The sequence below is a fragment of the Propithecus coquereli genome, unplaced genomic scaffold (genome assembly GCF_000956105.1).
Source record: "Propithecus coquereli isolate 6110/MARCELLA unplaced genomic scaffold, Pcoq_1.0 Scaffold792, whole genome shotgun sequence".
Classification (NCBI taxonomy): domain Eukaryota; kingdom Metazoa; phylum Chordata; class Mammalia; order Primates; family Indriidae; genus Propithecus; species Propithecus coquereli.
In genome coordinates this window covers 1036235-1056186 of record NW_012154085.1, presented here as the reverse complement: position 1 = coordinate 1056186, position 19952 = coordinate 1036235, and the positions used below count along the sequence as shown (strand labels likewise).

Genomic DNA, 19952 nt, shown 5'->3' with positions numbered 1-19952 from the left:
CACAGGCTGAGGGGATGTGGAAACTGAGGCAGAGCAGATGGGCCCTGTTTCCTAGGCGAAGGTCTGTATCAGAGCTCTGCCCCTTGTTCTGCCAGCCCCTGAACCCTGGTGAATCCCAGGGGCTTCCCCTGCTTTGCATGGACCTTGTGGGGAGGAATGCTCAGCTCTTAGGGCCCATCATCCACCCTGTCCCCTCCTTAGCACACGGCACAGAGCCAGGCCTCTATGTCTGCAGTCGCAACCTGCTGGCCACAGAGACTGTCCACCTAGTAAGTCTGAGAGGCAGCGGCACACCTGGGCCTTTACCAGGTGTGAGATGAGCGGAAAGCAAGAAACCCTCAGAAAAGGCACGAGATGAGCTTTCTTGGAGTGCAAGGAAATCAGATCCCCAAGAATGGACAGAGCCCTGCCAAGAGGGAGTGCTCTGGGCTGCACCAGGCCAAGGCCAGCGTGTGGCCGGCTGCACTGAAAGGACATTGATTCAGTTAATCCTCATGACCCCATGAAAGAAGTGCTATTATATTAGTAATTCCACTGTACAGATGAGGAAAAGTTCCCCGGAAGTGTCCAAACTGTCCTGCCCTGGGGCTGGGGGCTCCTGGTTCCAGAGTGTGGCAGCCGTCCACCCCTGAGTTCTGCTGCCCCTGTGGGTGGGAGGAGGCTGGAGGCTGGGCGAGAGCCTGGGGTGCTCTGGGCACCGGCTGGATCTGGGCCCAAGGTGGGGGGTCTGTGCTCTGGCCATCTCCTCCCTCATCCCCTCGGTTCCTGTAAAAAACAGTCTGCACCTGGGGCCACTGTCCTGGGCGGGGCAGCCGTGCTGGCTTTCCCGGGAAGCGCGGTGGTCCTCAACCTTGGCGAACATTTGAATCCACAGGGGCACTTAAAAAAAACTGATGCCAGTGTGTCACCCTCCGAGAATCCCATCTAACTGGCCCAGGCAGGGCCTTTTTTTCTTAAGTTCCAAGGTGATTGTGGGCCAGGGATGAGGCGAGAAGAATGCCGGAGTTGGGACGCCTGGCTTTGGATCCAACCCCCCCACGTACCACTCCATCGCCCGGGCGGTGTCACACGCCTTGTCTGAGCCCCGGTTTTCCTCATCCGTCTCATGGGGGTGATTTCAGCCTCAAGCGAGAGGGTGGTGTGGAGGTGACTATGTGTGGGAAGGTGCCTGGGAAGCTACAGGGCTGTGTAAAATGGGAGGATTACCCAGGCGTGGCTGGGTCAGCCCTCTGCCAGACCTCACGCCCCAAGGTCGCTTGCACGGACCTTTCTGTAACGATTTGCAGAGGGCTTCTCCCTGCCGTTTCCTGTCCTTTGCCCACAGCGCTCTTGTGGTCTAAACAGTGGAAGAGGTGGTTTTTACCGGTGTGCGAGCAGCACCTCTGCTGTGGCTTTAGCTACAGGAACCACACTAACTGAAGGATTGTGTGACCTGGAAACCCTTGCTGAGAGGAAGCATCCTTGCGTCCGTGTGGGCAGATGGCTGGCTGCGCAGGGATCTTGAAGCTGCCAAGCAGATCTCTCACCTGGAACTGACCGCGCCTCTTTAAAGTTTAAAGCTCGCAGGTGACAAACGCCGGGGCTCTCCTGCCACCATGTGGCAGCACAGGGAACTGCGGCTGAGCGTCCGCCGGGCCTTGGAGAGAGCATCCTGCGGTAAGAGCCGTCCAGGACGCGGCAATGGAGACGCTCGTCATCACCGGCCCTGCCCCAGCCGGCCTGAGTCAGAAGCGCTGGAAGGGACCTGGGAATCTGCATGGAAACATGCCTCCTGTGTTCTTACGTTCACCAGTGTAGGATTGGTGACTCAATTTGTAGGACCCAGGAGAAAACATGGAGCTCCTTGTTCAGAAATTGCTAGAATTTCAAGACAGTGGCAGCAGAGGATTCAGCCAAGCATGGGCCCCGTGGGGCTGCACAGGTTGCATGCCCGTGAGGCTGGGCCTTTTCTTATGGCCTCTGAACCTGGACAGCCACTGCTGTAGTCGCTGAATCCATTCAGTGTGTCTTTAATGCTAGCTACACATGATGCAATTGTGCAGAGCACGGAAGTGAGGCAACCTTTGAACACAATCTGGACGCTACTACTTCTGAGTTATGTGGCTTTGGACACGTCTCTAATCTCTATGAACCTCCTTTACTTCACATTTAAATATCAGAGTAACTTCTCAAAGAGTTGCTTTGAGAATGTAAAATCATTTTTGTCATATAGTAAATGCTGCCCAAATACAGTTCTCACTGTATCCCAGGCTCAGTGTTAGGGTGTCAGGATATGAAGACGAAAACGATTATGGCCTTTGCCCTGAAGGGCTGACATCCTTACAGAAGGAAACAGCCTCAAAACTCAGGGACGGCCTCGGTGCCATGGAGGTGTGCCCTCCAGCAGGTGCTGTGGGAGCAAGTGGTAGGAACATCTATGCCTGGTGTCCAGGAAGGCATCTTGGAGGAGGGTGTGAGGGCAGAGTTGTAAGGAGGAAGTAGGAATTAGGGGAAACAGTAGGGAAGATGTGTGTGCATGTGCATGCATGCGTGTGCACGCGTGTGTATGGGTGTGCATGTGAAGGTATGTGAGTGTATGTGTGGGGGTGGGGTTCAGACAGGAGCAAATGTGCAAAGCCTCTAGTCACGAGCTGCACGATGAACTTGGACACGTGCACGTTGCTGGGGACACGTGTGGCGAAGGGAAGATGCCCGTAGAGGAACAGCTGAAAAGAAAGCTGAAGCTCAGCAGGAGGGACCTCTGGTGTCTTGCTGGGGAATTTAAACTTTGGACCTAAAGCTAGGAAGGTACCAAGGAGGGAAGTCAGGCAGAGGATGGGCATGATTGGATCCGTGTTTGAAAGTGACCCGTGATAGAGATGTCCTGCGCGGAGGACAAGGCACGGGAGGGCAGTGGGCAGGACGTCCTGTGGGAGGAATTGCGGTGACCCCGGTGAGAAGGGGCACGGCCTGAATGAGCGAGGGCCGGGCAGGTGGAGAGAAGGCCAGGTTCGAGGGTGGTCTGTGAGGTGGCTGATTCCTCGGACTTGGTGGCGTAATGGATGTAGGGAGTGACCGTGGAGTGGGACTGATGCTGGGGCTCAGGCTTGGGCAGCCGGGTGGGTGTGGCGTCCTCCTCTGGGGGAGGAGAGGGTGGCGGCGAAGAGGGCTGAGAAAGAGGAGGAGGGACGGCTTAGTGGGGAAGATGATGGGAAGATGATGCGGTCAAGTTTTGTTGTTGTTATTGAACTTGTATTTTGTGAAGCCTAAGACAAAATGATGAGAGAGGCAAAGTGCCTGAGCTTTCAGGGTGAGTTCAGCTCGGGGCACATTGAATCTGAGTTGCCTGAGGGACCCTGGGTGGAGAAGACATCCTTGGATCCCCTCATTCTTGTCCTGACGTCCAATTCATGGGCAAGTCCCATCAGCACTGTCTGCAAGCCTCTGTCCATCTCAGTTCCCTTCTGTCCCTGTCCTCTGTCACCAGCAGAGAGGGAGAGGGGGTGGTCGATGGGGGGCAGCAGGTGGGGAGGGGGAGGGGCTGTCCCTTGGGAGCAGAGGAGGGAACCGGACAGGATGCAAGGGTGGTTGGGGGATGATCTTGTTGGGGTCGGGAGGGGCGATGAGGGCGTTCTCTCTCTCAGAGCGAGAAGGCAAGGGCTCGCCAGGAGTGAGGGAGGGTGGTGCACCGTGCGGCAGACATGAAGGGAATGTAGGAGGGAGATGTCAACGAGGGGCTGCGCAGCAGGAATTGGGGCCCGCGGAGCCTCGGGGTCTGTGGGGACGTCGGCCCACGAGAGGGCGGCACTTTCCCCGCAGGGCTCCGCAGCGCTGTGCAGGAGCGACGCGCCAGGGCTGGAGGCGGAAGGGCAGGCGAGACCCGGCACAGGGAAGCCACGGGGAGGGCTGTGGGCTCTGGTCTCCCTGGGGAAGGGAGCAGGGCCAGAGATAAGACGGGGGAGGCCAGAGGCTCTCATTCTCTCACTCCAGGAGTGGACGGTGGAATGGGAGAGTGGGGTTTTCAGGCTGGGCTTCAGCGGACGGAGCTGCAGAGTGGAAAGGAGCGCCCCGGCGCCGGGCTGAGCTGGGAGAGGGCAGCTGCCAGGCCCGCCCGTCGACGAACCGTGAGAAGCCCGGAGGTCGCCGGATCGCTGGGCGCTGTGGGGGTTGTCCCAGTGACCACGGACTGTGCGAGGCAGGGCAGCAGTGCGGATCCTCCGTGGCCACGGGTTGTGAGCAGGGAGCTAAGAGCTGAAGGCTGCACAGGAGGGAGGAGGCGCAGGGGGGGGAGAGGGAAGGCCGTACCATCCCGGGGCCTTCCTGCAGGTCCTCCTCCTGTGCCCCCACTCGAGCACCCCTGGACTGGGAAGTGGAGGAGGCGGCCTCCTCCCACATCTCCACGTCCTCCATCTTTACCTTCACTGCCAGGGAAGTGGCTTCACGGGTGACTCGGGGCAGGGCTCAAGTGACCAGGCGTCTAAATGCCATGCCGGGGCTTCTTTACCTGGACTGACTCCTCCACCAACTGGAGGCAACCCGGGTCTGCCAGGTCTCAGGAAGGGTTCCAGCAACCCCAGAAGGACATGTGCCTGATGACGGGCTAGCCACCTGGGCAAGGCAGGGACACCCCGGTGACATGGACAGAGCACGATGCCTGGGGTCCGCTGAGCTGTGCGGAGAGGAGATGCCACCATCTCTGCCTCCCCGCCGTGCCGGTGGGACACTTATGGGGTGGCGGGCTGCGCGGCTCTGTGAACCGAGAGGGCCGTGGGGAGCTCAGGGAAGGGCCTGGGGGAGAAGGGGCCTAGGAGGGAGGGACATAACAGGGCGACTGAGGCTGCAGGAGGAGGATGCGTGGACTGTGCTCTTCAAGCCATCAAAGGGTTGAAGTCAGAGTCGCCATTTCAGTTTCTCTCTTCACTGGGCACAAACAGCAGCGGGGTGAGTAGGGGCAGGAGGTAGAATTCACCTGGGCCAGAGGATCCCAGGAGTCAAGACCTTCAAGGCAGTGGAATAAGTGACAGAGGAACATTCTAGAAATGTCTTCTTTAAGATGTTTTCCAAGGAGAAGAGACTAATCATTTGCTTAAGGGTAGATTAAGGCCACTTCATTTAATAGCAGGGGCTGAGATTAAACGAGAATAGTAACAGCGACATCGGAACAGTGGCTGGCCATGCACAGGACGTTGGCAGCCCTAAGCCTTTGTTGCGTGAACTCGTAGGATCCTCACAGCAGCCCTATAGGCTTTACCCACAAGGAAAGGGAGGCATGAGGAGGTTGAGCAGGGAGCCCTGGGTCACGCGTCTGTGGTGGCTGGAGAAGGGGCCAGCGGAGTTCTGGGGGCACGGCTTGTCCGGGACGATCAGGGTCCCCTCTGGAAAGAGCAGGCCCTGCAGCCCTGACCCAGCCTGGGTCCTCTCCCTTCCCCTGCTGGGCTGCGGCCCCAGGAGAGTCCTGGGTGGCCACCTCACCCCCTGACTGCCTTCCCTGAGCCCTCGGAGGACGCGACGCAGGCTAACTGAATGCATAGCTTTATTAAATAAATGCTTTGTCACGACAAAAGACAAAGATCGCGGAGTAACATAAATTATAAGTTGAATAAATAGTATACAGCAATCTTCACTTTTTAATGAAACGTGAGATCTTCTGTTTGTTTTTTTTTTTATTTATTTCCTTAAGTACAAAATGCTAAACAGGAGCTGAGCTCTTCCGCATTCAGGTGATTTGTTTTTTTCTGCTTTTTTTTTTCTGTTTGTTTGTTGATTTATTTTTTAATCCTTTTCACCAGTAAAGATTATGAGCATTTACTTTATTTATTTTTTAAGTTGAAAACAAAAAAAGAGGAGAGAATAGGGCTACGGTATGTACGTAAAACTATAAAGAACTACAGTAATATGTGCTGTGGTTATTGCTGTTTTCAATAAAAGAAAAAAGAAAAAAACCAAAACCAAACAACCAGTAGGTAACTCGGAATCTGAAGGAATCTTGTCTGACAACTGTGCTAACCGTGTGTGCTACTGTGTGGTGGTGCAGATGGGGACCAGGCTGGTGACGGGGACCAGAGAAGCGGGGTGTGTGGGCAGGGTGGCCGGGGACCCCCCCACCTACACTTTCCCCAACCAGAAGGAGTTGAGGAGAGGAGGCCAGAGTCTGTGAAACGACTAAACTAGATACTCCTTTAGAAAACCAAGGAAGTACGTTTACAAAAAAGAAAACAAAAGCCTAAAAGAAAAAAAAAAGTGGAGAAACAGCGCAAAATAATTCTTGCACTTTAGTGGTTTTAAAAATACAGACAGTACAAGGCCCAGGGTGCCGGCCGGTCAAACCCCCATCCGTTCCCTTGTCCCACCACGCTGCAAAACGGAGCCTCCTCTCTCTGGAAGCCAAACGTTTCCTGTCCGAGACTAGAGGGTTTCTTCTCCTTGACCCTCTCCTCTCCGAAGGTCCCATCCGGAACCGGGGCTCAGTGGATGTTGGGGGGCGAGGCCCCACCTTGTGCGGGGCGTGGTGGTGGTTAGGGCAGCCTTGTTGCCAACAGTGGGGAGGTGGGGGCGAGGGGCGGGGGTCCAGCTCTCCAGTGGAGGCTGGCCCTGTTGGGGGACCCCAGAGGTGGGGGCCCCCGGGCCTCTGGTGCCCGCCTTCCTCCCATATGGAGCTGGTTGTCACCAGGCCTGGCTGTCTGGGCCTGGCCGTCAGAAAAACTGTCCAGTCTCTTCCTTCCCAGTGCCCGGCTCTGCCTGGTGGGTCAGGGCAGGCTGGGGAAGGAGGGTCAGTCCTGGCTAGGCCTTCCTCAGTCACCCGGTGGTCACAGGGAAGACAAGGGTACCTTCTCCACTGCTGGAGGGAGGCAGCAGTCAAAAGCGGGTGGGAAGAGACCTTCTACAGGCGTGGGGTGGGCAGTCCTTAGGCCCGGAGCCAGACAGCCCGGGATCCAAGGCCTCCAGGGCAGCAGATAGTTGGCCAAAGGCTGGCCTGGAGTCAAGGAGGTCCCCACTCGGGCCCTGACATGCTCACGCCATTCCAAACGGCCTTCCCTCACCCTGCCAGGGGAGGAGCTTCCGTCTCCCTTCCCAACTCCTTCCCTGGGCTCAGCCAGACCTTCCATTTGGGAGGCTCAGTCTCATCTGTGCATGAAAGTCCAGCTTCTCTAGGGAGTGACCAGCTGCCCAGAGGCACCCCCCGGAAGCAGTGGAGACGCGCAGGTCTGGGTCAGTAGGCACGGACATCTGGCGGAGCTCACCCAGGCCGCGATCCCCCCACCTCACGGCTGACAGCAAAGAGCCCAGGTGGGGGTAGAGGCCTGTTCAAAGTCCAGCACACTCTGGGGGAGAGTCCCTCCCAGGAGTCAGGGCCAGCCCTGGGGCAGGGTGGGGAGGGTTGCAGTTCCTGGCTCAGTCTTTTCTTAGGGGGAGTGGTACCCCAGTATCCACTTGGCAGTCCCAGTAAGATAACTGCTCAAGATCCAGAGACAGAATGGGCAGAAGGGAGAGTTATGGGAAAAAGATTTAGGGTACTGGCCTAAGACATACAGAAATGTGAGTCAGGGTTTGGGGACAGCTGTGTAGAGAGATGGGGCGCTCTGACTCAGCAGGTCCAGAAAGTCCTCATGGCTGCCGGCCCATCGGGCCCTTTGTCTCCTGGAGACTGAGCACCTCTCCTGGCTCCAGCCAGCTGTCTTGTCCAGGGAGTAAGAGACAGCCTGTAGGTCCGCAGTGACGGGTTTGCCATTAGTTGGAATATATTTGCTTCTTTGCTGTCCCTCTTCTTGCTGTATTTGCTTCTTGGTTGCCCCAGGTTCGGTGCTGGAGGCAGTCTCCACTGTCATGCCATCAGGGCAAAGTGGAGAGAGCTTTGTCCACAGCAAGAAAGGGGCTCCTTTGCCAGTGTCCGAGCCCCCTTCCCTAGCAGGGTTTCTTCAGCCTTAGAGGACAGTTCAAGGCCACCCATTGGTTGAGGACGTCAGCGGAGAATGGAACTTTTCTTGGTTCAGAATCTGGCTGCCCACCGATGGCACCCCTGAAGCACGCATTCCCTGGGTGTCCTGGGCCTCTTCTCTGTCCACCACCCCTGGGAGGGGGCAGGGGCTGCCAGCACAGGGGACGAGCCTGAAAGACTCTTGGCCTCCGTCCCTCATTGTGGCTGAAGGTGGGCATCGAGCACAGGTCTCGGCCCTTCAAAAGCACAGCCAGTCTCTACCAATCCTTGTTCCTGTCCAGCTTCTAGCATCTGGGCCCCACCTGCAGCTGCCCACCTTCCCCGATCTGTGTCCTGGCGTAAGCTCATTTCTATCTTACAACCCATCCCCCCATTTCCCTCTCTCCTTCTTCTAGAACCCCAGAAGGCATATAGGGTGGGGAAGCCAAGGAAGCTTCTACTGGTGTTTCCCGCTTTCTGCAGCTTTGCTCCGAAGCTAGAACGGGGCAGTTAGCCCCCGTCCGTCTGCCTACTCTGGCCCGAGCAGTCAAGTTTACGGTTTCCCTGCATGTGAGACGTTTCTCCACTCTCTCCCTCTCTGCCCTCTCTCGTTTCAGTCTCTCTCCTGCTCTGCCAGCGTGGAGACCGAGGGAGGCTTCCAAAACGCAGGTCCTGTCCCGATGACATGAAAGGCCTGGGACAGGACCAGGGGGTCACACTTGGACCTGTTGGGCTCATCTGGTGCGGTGTCCAGAGACAGCTACTTCCTGAGGGTTTAAAGACTGCAGGGGGATGTATGTATGAGCGTGGTGTGCGCACCGTCGAGCGCTGGCCTCACCCGGCTGGGTGGGTACATGTGAACACTTGCGTGGAGTCATCATCCAATCCCACACTGGGCCCCCGAAGAACGGAGTTTGCTGCTCATGGGCAGCCCTGACTAGGGGCAGGCAAAACTGGCATTATGGGTTGTATTGGGAGAACGTGGGTTTCCTTGGTTTCCCCAGAATGAGGAAGCTCCTCAATGCCCCACAGAGCTACTCTGAAAAGTTAACGCAAACCTCTGGAAGAAAGGTAGAAAGAAAGAAAAAACAAAGAAATAAAATAGATTTATATGCCTATATATGACGATACGCAGCCTTGTGGATAAATACAAGCCCACGTTTTTTTCAGCCTATCCTCCCCCACAGAGGCTGCTGTGCTAGTTGCGAATTGAAGGAAATGAGGGCTGGAACCACAGCTTCAGCAGGTTTTTTTTTAAGTCACCCCGGAAGGACAAATCTTTCCAATCCTGGGGTGCGTAGGGATTTCTGGAAGTCTGCATGGGGAGTCAGAATGCACACATACTTGACATTCACGTCTCCGCTTGGGAAACCTCGCTATCGAATGTCACTCAGTTACGAATTTGTTTTGTTTTTGGAGGAATGGAATGCATTTTAGTTTGCATGAATTTGGGGGAGAGACAACATTCTGTTGGGGTAAGGCCAGGGGTCGAGCTGTCCACACTGCTGGCTGGAGAAGGAGACAGATCTGGGAGAGGCCCTGGCACACCTGTCTTTTCCTTTCTCTCCCTGACCAATCCAAACTGGGAAAACTCCAAGGGTGTCACCAAATGCCACATCTTGGGCTACACTTTCTGGTGCTCAAACTTCTCCCAACTCCAGGCCAGGGCTAGACCCCGGCGCCTTTCCGTCCTGTCACCTGCTTGCCTTCCTTTTCGTAACTCTGCTCATCTGTCCCTCTGTTCCACACAGACGCTTTCTTCCCTTCTCTGCCTCTTGTTCTTCCTCTCCTCCTTCTCTGTTCATTCAACTTGCCTCAAAAAGAAAACCATTTTAAAGGGGGGTCTCCTTAGCTTTTTGCATCATCTCTGTTGTTGCCATTTTCAAAGTTGAGCCCTTGCTAGAGATTCCGAGGTCCTCAGTTTCCTCAAATAGATATAGATATATATATTTTTTCCCTTAAATGAGATGAAATGAGTGGCGTCCTGGGGTGGAGGGAGTCGCTGGCTGGAGTCGGGGCTGGGGGTGGGTGGGGGTGGGGGATGGGGAGGGGACGCATCACTCAACATTGCTGCTGTCGAAGGTGTGGCACTGAAAGTCCCCGTCCACGTACTCCATGCCTGGCAGCTTCATCCCGTACTTGTCCACGCACCAGCAGATGCCACGCTTGCGGCCGCGGGAAGGCTTGCACTAGGGTGGGCAGAGCAACAGGAGATGAGGACGGCCGCTCGCTGAGCCTCTGCTCCTCCCCTCCCGGCCTCCTCCCCACCCAAGACGGACTCTCATCCCCAGCGAGCTGAGGGGCTAGACCCAGCCCTGGAAGTTCTGATGTCCCCATTTCATGGAGGGCCAGGGGAAAATGTGAATTTAGGCAGGCTGCCCTTGGCTAGCTCCTATAATCTCTTTTTTTATTTTTTGAGACAGGGTCTCACTCTGCCACCCAGGCTGGAGTGTGGTGGCACAATCACAACTCCCTGCAGCCTTGAACTCCTGGGCTCAGCGATCCTTCTGCCTCAGCCTCCCAAGTAGCTGGGACTGCAGGCGTGAGCCATCGCACCTGGCCATGATCTCTTTTTTATGTTATCCACTCGAGTTCCTCCAACTCGGTTCTCTCCAGGGATTCTCGACGTTGGAAACTGATCCGATAATGATAACAGTAACGGTAATGATAGTATTAGGAGGCATCACTGTGCAGCTTTATCAGACACTACTCAACATTTAATGTAGAGCAAGGATGTTCTAAGTGCGCTACACAGTTCCTCGTCCTCCGTGAAGCAGGTACTGGGATTCTCTGGAGACAGAGACATTAGATGACTGGGGAAACAGGACAGGCCAGCAAGTGGCAGAGCCAAGACTGACCCCAAGGCAGTCTGGCCCTTACATTTAGATTAGTGGTGCCCCTAAGATGGCATCAGGGTCACCTGGGAACTTGTTAGAGACGCAAAGTCCTCGGAGCCCACTCTAGACCTACCAATGGAAAGTGGTGGGGCCCAGCCACCAGCTGCTTTAACCAGCCCTCCAGGCGACGTTTGAGAGCCATTGCCCACGGGAGAGCCTGGCTGTGAAGGGGCACGACGGTTTCAGGTGGTACAGAATGAAAATAGGTTTTAACGTCGTGCGTGTGCATCAGAGAAGCGTTTGAGGAGCACAAACAACCTGTGATGTGATACAGTGTTACAAATGAATTCATGTAGATAAGGTGAATCCCTGAAAGGTTAGGTAGATGATAGCACAGGAGGGAATGGGGAACATCATGACGGTGGTATGCGAATGGCTATCTGAGGTACAGGAAACACTAAATTGCTAATGTAAACACTAAATTGTTAATGGCAGGCATCTTAGGTGCTTGCCCCAAGTGGAGTTTCTGGGCAGGTGCCATTTTGGAGACACCTGAACCTGGGAGCGCGGGGCAGGGCTGTACCTGCTTTCTCTTGTAGAATCCCTTGCGGTCACAGTTGGGCAGGTACACGGCACGGGGCACCATGCGTGGGCTGGCTTTGAGCTCCTGCAGGGAAGCCTCCATGTGTCTGCGGCAGGGGCCCTGTGTGGACAGGAGGGTGAGGGGAGCGGCAGGACCAAGTGGAAACACCCAGGTGTGCAGACGGTGCCCGGGGGTGGGGGCCGAAGGGTCTCCGGAGGAAAATCGCCACCTTTGGTTCTACTCAGCTGCTACCAAGGCTCTTCCCTCCCTCTCACCTGTCACGTGCCCCGGGAGTGTACAAAGCCTGCATTTGGCCAGGTATAGAGCTGTATTTTCCCTTTTGTCTCCCAAGCCACCCACCCTCAACTTTTCTATTCTGCCGAGTAATGAAGTCCAGAGGTGCCGTATCCGGATGCTTTAAGCTCAGCCTCTGCGCTGGACACAGCTCCGGGGCTCACGTGCCTGGTGTGTGCCTTTCCTGGAGTGAGCACTACCTCTATTTCCACTCACATGGACAAGCCCTCTGTCCTGACAAATGTAAGCTCTGAGAACTCTCCTAACCTGAGGCACCGTGGCCGGTGGTGGGTCCTTTGCCAGGTCTAGCCTAAGTAGACCTCCTGCTGCCCCGAATGCCCATTTAGATGCAGGGGAAAAGCCCAAAAGCCAGGCGGTGGCAGAGGGAGCGAGATGGGGAGTGAATCCACAAGACACACCTGCTCAGACTCCTGTCTCATCTCAGGCGCAGAGATGACCCGGGGGTGGGCGGTGTTCTCGGCTCCCCCCACAAACTTGGACTGGGTCAGCTTCTTTCTGCGGTCCTTCTTCACTGCCTCGGCCTTCAGCTCCGAGATGCGGGTGTGCTTGGGCCGGAAGATCTTGGGCGAGTAGGTCTCCTCGGCCATCTCGGAGGTGGTGGGCTCCTCGTGCTCCCGCGAGTCTCTCTCTGCGGGGAGAGGGGCCGAGGGTCAGCTGCCCAAGCCCAGGGCCTGGGCTGGGAGGTCGGGGAGAGGGAAGTAACACAGGGTGAGGCAGATGGGGCCTCTGCCCTCCTGGAGCTCTCCAGACTGGGGAAAGCAGGGACATGAGAACCAGGAAGAACAGTTGACGCTCATGTAAGTGGAGGGAAGTTTCTGGAATGCCTGGAGTCAAGCAGAATGAGTGTAGGGAGGAAGAGTAGGAGAATCTTGGAAGATTGGTGGATGGGGGAGGTGTGGCAGGAGGGAGAGGACGGCCTGGGGCAGGCAGCAGGAGGGGCAAGGGCAGTGGCCCGGCAAAGGGGGAAGGAGGTGGTGAGCGGTTTGCTTGCTGGGGGCGGCTGGAGGTGGGGCCTGGAGACCTGGGCTGCTGGAGGAAGACGGGGCACAGCCAGTGCACGGGTCCTCTACTTTCAGAATTGCTGGGCCTTGAGGTTATTTGGACCTGGGGAACTGCTAGTGGGGGGTCCTGGGTTCTGGAGCAGCAGGGGGGTGGGGCCATCGTGAAGCGCAGGAGGAGAGGACCTGGGAGACGGGAGAGCCAGCAATGTGGGCCCAGTGGGGAAGAGGGGACGCCCTTGCTCAGACCTGGCGCTGAGCTCGGGCCCTGGGAGGCTGGCACGTTGCTCAGCTTCAGCCTGAGAGAGGCCAACGGCTGGCTGGGCCAGGCGGTTATATATAGGAGTGACTTGGCGACAGTCTATACTTAGCTGACTGTTGACCTTTAGAGAAGCTGTACTTTGTTCATGTATTTGTCGGCCCTCAATTCCACCTGCCTGACCTCTTCCTGGTCCACAGATTTCCAGTAAATTCCCGTCCCACAGACACCCTCCTCTGGGTCCCTTTCTCTTCTCAGCTCCTCGACTACCCCCCAGTTTCAGCAGACCCAGAGTTTGGGAGACCTTAGCTGCTCCCCGGTGGGCAGGGTGTGGCCGGGTGCCCCGAGGTGGGGCCAGGTGCAGGGGTGTGCAGGGTCTGGGGCCCTCCCTTCACTGCCTCCCTTCCCAAATCCTCGAAAAAGAAAGTGGGGCTTTGGGTGATCCTAAACACCTAAAATGGGGTGAAGGAAAACCCTATTCTCCATCCCTCCACTATTCCTGGGAAGGGTGACAGCCAGGCACTAGAGATGGGAAGTTGAGGAAGGGGAAGAATTCAAGGAAGTGGCAGGAGGTGCAGGGAAGGAGAAGCTTTTTGAGAAGACTCCGTTTCATGCCCCTGGGGATGCCAGGTGAGAGCTGGGGAGGCTTTTGCAGATCCGGCCCAACCTGGTCAGGGTTGGGTGGCAGGGAGCACCCCAGCACCGGCTTTTCTCCTGGCTTGGGATTTGTCAAGTTCAATGAACTAGTTCTCTGGTCTTTAAGGCCTTGGGAGGGAAGTTCCCTGCCCTGAAGAAGCCTCCAAGTGTTTGCGGAGTTCCTGGGGGTCAGTGGCTGTGGGTATCGATTCACAGGGCGGGAAGGGGAGTATCGCTGGAGGGGAAAGGGTGAGGAGGAGGCAGGCAGCAAAGCGGTGCACAGGCTGTGCCCGAACACAGTTGGGCATCAGGATCCCGGTGCCCCTTCTGGGCTTTAAAGCCCTCTTCCCAGCCGGTCGTGATGTCCCTGTGCCCTGACCCTGCTCTGTCAAACCCTGACGTGCCCGGCAGGTGGGTTAGTTAAAAGAGCGATGTTTTTGGGTAAACCAACTTTTCTTGGTTGTGGGACAAGTTAGACCGGCGGGCGGGGGTGGGAGGGAGGTGCGGGGGGAGCTCGGCTGGTTTGGGGACTCGGTGCGTTGGAAGGCACTGAGTAACACAGGCCCCAACCTGAGGCTCAGGTCCTGGCGGGGGAGAGTGAGGACAAGGAGCACTAACCATGGCACCTGCATCTTTTCTGGGGGGCTTGAGACACTCCACCCAACCTCTCCAGGCCTCGCCAGGCATTCTGATCCTCAGAAGGCAGCTGACTGGGCCAGGGGAGAGGGAAGGAGATGGTTGCCACTGACAGCCTGGAGGCCTTCCGGGGTGTGTGGCCCAACTCCTTCCTCAAACAGGATTGTAACCTGAGAGAGTGAGGGCAGGGCGGGGAGCAGGCTGGCTGCTGACCAAGGTGTGGAAGAAAGATGACTGTCTCCTCCCGTGGGCTGCTCCAGCCCAGCCTTGGCCTCGGGAGCCACAGATTGTCACCTCTTCAAAGGGAGAGAGCCCAGGAAGCTGCCTCAGCCCCACTGGCTGTCCTAGCTCCTGGAATCCTTTCCAAACGCCATTTAGTCTATCCCCCTGTGTCCAAGCAGAAACAAGCACATGCCCCTATCTCATTGGTGCTCTTTCTAGTTCTTAAAGACATCTGGGATGGGGGTGCCACCCCATCCTCCTCTGGCCTTATGTTTTTTTTTGTGGGGGTGCGCGCTGTCCCTTTGGTCAGAGGATGCCATTCTCCAGCTGTTATTCCAGCCGGTTCTCACTCTTTGGTCTTGGTACCACGGAAGCAGGGTGCCCACAGCCTGCCCTACACCAGCAGCTCTTCTCAGGACACTCAGATTTTGGGAAGAAGTGCTGGGGCCATCCTTAACCTTGAGTCACCCTTCCTGGGAGGAGGATGGAGTGTTGACAGTAGCCCAATCAACCTTGGGGCAAATTTATTTTGGTTTCTCTTACTCTTTTCTTTGAAAGTGTTGAGGTATTATCCTGGGGCCAAACAATGATACTGGAAAAAAAAAAATGTAAATTCTGGTATCTTTCTTAATTTAAGGAACTCAAAACACTTTTGTAAACCCTCTCTCCTTTGCTGGCCTCATGCAGGCGGCCTCCTGAGGGCAGACCGCCCAGGCTGCAGGCTCTTTGGCTGCTTCTGAAGGGCAGGTTCAAAGTCTCCATGTGCCTCCTGGGTGTTGGTGCCACTTAACCCCGTGAGACCTATTAGGCAGCGGGAGGGTCCAGTATCCAAGATAGTAATCAGGGTCTTGTGGTCACCTGCAGGCTCCAGACAGTGGAAACTTGGAGGGGAACCACCACAGAGCCACGGAGATTAAAGTGCTGGAAAGTAAGCCCAGGGGCGGGATGCCAGGGCCAGCGAGCCCCACTCAGCTGCTCTGTGGCCGAATCCTTAATGGGCTTTTCGGTTTGGCAGAGTTTAAATTTTAGATGAAACGAGAAGGCACAAGCACACTGGCTACTCCTGAGCTATTTCTTCAGGAGAAGATGAACTCAGGTTGCAGAAGGGATTTAGGTGGGGTACAGGGGAGGACTTCCTGGTGAAGATGGCTCTGCGGGCGCACAAGGCGAAGGAACCTGACAAGTGGGCCCTGGAACCTGACAGACAGGTCAGTACCTCCAGCTGGCCAGTAGATGGCGTGGGAGACTGATGCCCACACATCATTTTAAAGTCTGGCATTTGTGTGTGTCCCTCTCCAACTTCTCTGATAATCACCCAAATCCTTTCCTTCTCTTCGTGCATCTGCCACATGCATTTAGAGTGAGGAGATGGACAAGCGAGACCTAGAAAGACCCCCGGGGTGAGAGAGTGGAGGGCAGGCAAAGGAGCTGGAGGGGCCGGGAATGAGGCTTGTTTGCGCAGGACATGGGGCTGTTTCTGTAATCTGCAACCAGAGAAGGGTTCAGGAAGGAAGCAAAACACATCCCAGACCTCTCTGTCTATCTCTAGAGGCCATTCTCAGAGGAGTCTGCAGAGGATGGGAAATGTGGAATGCTTAGTACCTTTTTCTGGCCCTGGAAGCTACAGAGGCAGGGCATTTAATTTCATGATATTATCCAACAACAAAAAGGGCACTATCATATTATTCTGATACAGTATTTACCTTTGGGATGGAAACTGAGCCTGCTCTGGCTTCTACACCCCCTTCTCCCCCCAGCCCTCCCAAACAGCTCTCTAATGCCTCTAGCCCCTCCTTCATTCATAAGCTGTTCCCCATTCACACAGGAGGAGCAGCGTCCACAGAGGCATGTACGGGTACACTGGCCTTTCTCCACGGCAACACGAACACATGCCTGAGGACTGCGCCATCCTCCATGTCCCAGCAAACACAGAGGGTGTCTGGGTGCAGACCCAGCTGCTGTGAACCCAGCGGCATCCTAGGTGGGCTGTAGTACCCACAGCACACTTGCACAATGCATGACCCCGCCCAAGCTCAGCCACTGTCTCCAAACCCGCCCTCTTGTGGCTGCTGTGCTCCTGCAAGGGGAACATTTTTGGCCAGCAGAGGCGGCACGTGCTCTTAAGAAGCGTTCTGACTCTGCCTTGCTTCCCAGTCAGAGCAATGGATAGGTCCAGGTGGGGACCTGCTGCTGCCTGAAATCCAACCTCCCACCCTGGGGCTCTTAGTCACGCCCTGGCACCATTAACAGCCTGCTCCCGGGCTGGTGTTAGTTTCTCACTCTATCTTTTTGGACCTCATAATCAACCATAAAGGAAAACTGTGTGGCCCAGATATTGTGACTTGGCTTACAGAAACTGGAGAAACTGAGGCATACTTGAAATTCACAACCCAGGAAGAGTGTAGGGTTTTGACAGGCCACGTGGACCTGGGGAGATTCTCCAGTCTCTTTTTCTAGCCAGAAGCTGAAACGGGGATGTCCAGAATCTCTCTACAAGGAATGAAAAAAAGAGTTGGGTTTCCTATGGCTCTCATGCTAGCTCCCTCTGGGAATTGAACACTAAACTTCCTAAGGGCAGAGCTTTGCCATTTATCTTCATCTCTCCGGCAAATGGTATTCAATAAATAATCTTTAAGTGGAGAGATGTGTAAATCTGCCCAAGACGCAAAGAGAAATGGGTCCAGAAGTATTTCTGTAGTATAAGCTGGGGCAAGTTAGAACCCAGTGGATGCCTCGGGAGGTTGTCCCATCCATGCCCCTGCCTCAAAGCATGATGACACTGCCGCAGAAGGGCACGGGAGCCAGACAGATGGACATCACGGCAGTAGGAAGCCCTGGATATGCTGGGCATCTCTTTGACCTAAGGCTGTGTGCTGTCTACTATGGTAGCAGCTAGCCAATGTGTTCATTGAAATTAATAAATATTAAATAAAATAAAAAATTCAGTTCCTCGGTTGCTCTAGCCAGATTTCTAGTGCTCCATAGCCACATGTGACTAGTGGATAGTGTGTGGGACAGTGCAGGTCTAGAATACCATCATCACAGAGAGTTCTACTGGTCCAAGCCTTGGTATAGATGAAAACAGCAAGGCCCAGGCTAGACGTTCCTCAGACCCCTCACTGCCTTGCCCTGTTCACAGCCAGCCTGCAGCTGCCTGCTCTTTGCTACGACACAAGGCTTGCAGGAGAATGAAGGATCAGCTGATTACTGTTTACAAAAATGTAAGCCACGTCTCAGTCTCCTGAAGTCTGACTGTTTCCCAGTGGTACATGCCAAAGGACTTAGTTGTATGGTGTGTGTGTGCGCATTTGCATAGGGAGAAAGGGCCCAGGGGTGGTGGTGGGGGGCTGCAGAGCCTTGCTTCCTAACCATCCTGTCCCTGACTGGTATCTGCCTGGGCCCCGTCTCTCAGAAGACCCTGGTTTGTCTTTTTCCCTCTGTAGTCAGTAACAGATGTGCATGTTCTGGGCTCTTTTTAACCTGAATAATGGGCTGAGAAGGAAAGGAACACTAACCTTCCAAGAGGAAAAGAAACCCAAACAACTGTCATCCTAAAAAGCAGTTGTAAGAAGGGAGGAGGTCCAGGAGGCAGACCCCAGAGGGGAGTGGAGTAGACTCCGAGAATCCTATTGACTGGGCCAGGAGGGCTACGGGCCTCCCTGGCTGAGATCCTCTACCTTATTTCAGGCAGGACAGCCAAAATGGTTAGGTGCCAACAGCAGAGTCAGCCAAGGTGGGAAGAATGAAGATGCCACATAGCACAGTGGACAACCATTCAGAATCAGCTCATTTAATCCTCATAACAGTCCTACGGAGAAGGGGCTCTTGTCAGCCTCCCATAACTCAGATGGGAAAACCAAAACAGAGAGAGGAAGAAGAAACCAAGGTGAAAGTAAATCTGCACCAAGGCTTGTTGTGCAGCAGCCCCAGCTTCCTCCCAGGAAAGGTGCCTGGAGGTTAAGGGCAACACAGTTTGATGTGCCCATTCAGTCGGGGAGCTGGGACTTGAACCCAGGTGGTCTTCCTCCCTTTCCTGGGAGGAAGCTGGGGCTGCTGCACAACAAGCCTTGGTGCAGATTTACTTTCACCTTGGTTTCTTCTTCCTCTCTCTGTTTTGGTTTTCCCATCTGAGTTATGGGAGGCTGACAAGAGCCCCTTCTCCATAGGACTGTTATGAGGATTAAATGAGCTGATACGTGCTAATTAACTTGGCACAGGTCTCTGCCTGTGCAGCTCTCTGGTGCCTCTCACCTCCCTAGGTCTAATTATCCACTAAAAATACGAGTGTTGTGGCACCTGGTGGAGAGATATCTACTTGTAGACCACAAGATGGAAGGCTCCTTGGGCTGCAGAAAGGTCTCCAGAAAGTGAAGGCCCTGGGGAGTCTGCCAACACCAGGTGACAAGGGCTTTGCACAGGTGCTCTGGGAACCAGTTTCCACTTAAAGAGCTCACCTGGGGGTCCTTCCCTCCGTCTAATCCCATTCCTTCATGCTGCATTAAGGGTACTAGGTCTCTTTCCCTAAGGATGGATAGACATAAGGTGACCCGCCATCTTCCATGGTGTAGCTGTGGCAGGTGGCAAGTTGACACTCCATAGAATGAAAGGCTGAGGTACCACTCATATGTGTCTCCCGGCCACGGACCAGAGGTAAACAAAGTCTCCTAATTTTTTCTGAGGACAAACTAGGATTCAGGGCTGCGACTCCAGGGCACATTTTTTGGTTGCTGGGTTGGTGATAGAGGTACCCGTTGGAAATACATATTTATGCACAACACCCAAGGTGACCATCTCCAAGCAGGTTTCTCCAGGAGTTGGCAGGGGGAGCTTGCTCAGGGGAAATGTCTATGTCTGTTCCCCATCACACCCCAAATGAGAAGGTGATGGTGGGGGGTGACCACTGGAGGAAGGGCTGATCTGGCCCGTTTCTAGAGTGACCCATCACAGCCCATTCAGAACATTACAACAGGCGGCCACATTCCTCCAAAGTCTTGGATGAGCAGAAGGGGGGCAGGGAGTGGCAGCTTATACATCTCTCTGGGGCCCCCTAAGAAGAGGGGCTCTGCCAAGGGTCAAACAAGGGAGTCACAGCTGTCGATGGAAGCTCAGCCTCTTCTTTGACTTTTTGGGTGAAAGAGGGAAGAGTGGGGACAGTGATTCCCTTCTCAGGTGAGGGGGGCCCTGCTGGTGGCCTCTGTGCTGTCCAGTTAGGTGACATTAACTACACGTGACTACTGAACACTTGTAATGTGGCCAGCGAGATGGAGGAACCAAATTTTAAAATTTATATAATTTTATTCGTTTAAATTTAAAAACCAATATTCCACTCAGTTATTGGAAAAATTTTAAGTATGTTTGGAATGACTCAAATAGGTAAATCTACTTTTTTAACTGTAAGTTTTATGAAACCTAAATACAGATCAAATAATGAAAATTTAGTGTCTGAATTGAGATGTGCTGTAAGTGTAAAATATATATGAGATTTCAAAGGCTTAATGTGAAAGAAAGAATTTAAAATATCTCATTGTAATTTTTTATTTTGAGCATATGGTAAAATGATAATATTTTGGAT

At 54.7% G+C, this 19952-nt stretch overlaps 1 protein-coding gene across 1 annotated transcript in view; it reads right to left on the bottom strand.

The window, feature by feature from the left end:
• Positions 1-9815: 9815 nt before the first annotated feature.
• Positions 9816-19952, bottom strand: part of IGFBP5 (insulin-like growth factor binding protein 5) — a 17205-nt gene continuing 7068 nt past the window's right edge. The window contains exons 2-4 of the mRNA XM_012663072.1: positions 12028-12257; positions 11315-11434; positions 9816-10083 (exon numbers count right to left, since the gene is read on the bottom strand). Of these exons, the coding sequence (XP_012518526.1) occupies positions 9952-10083; positions 11315-11434; positions 12028-12257 (482 nt within the window). The 3' untranslated portion in view covers positions 9816-9951. The remainder of the gene's footprint in view (positions 10084-11314; positions 11435-12027; positions 12258-19952) is intronic.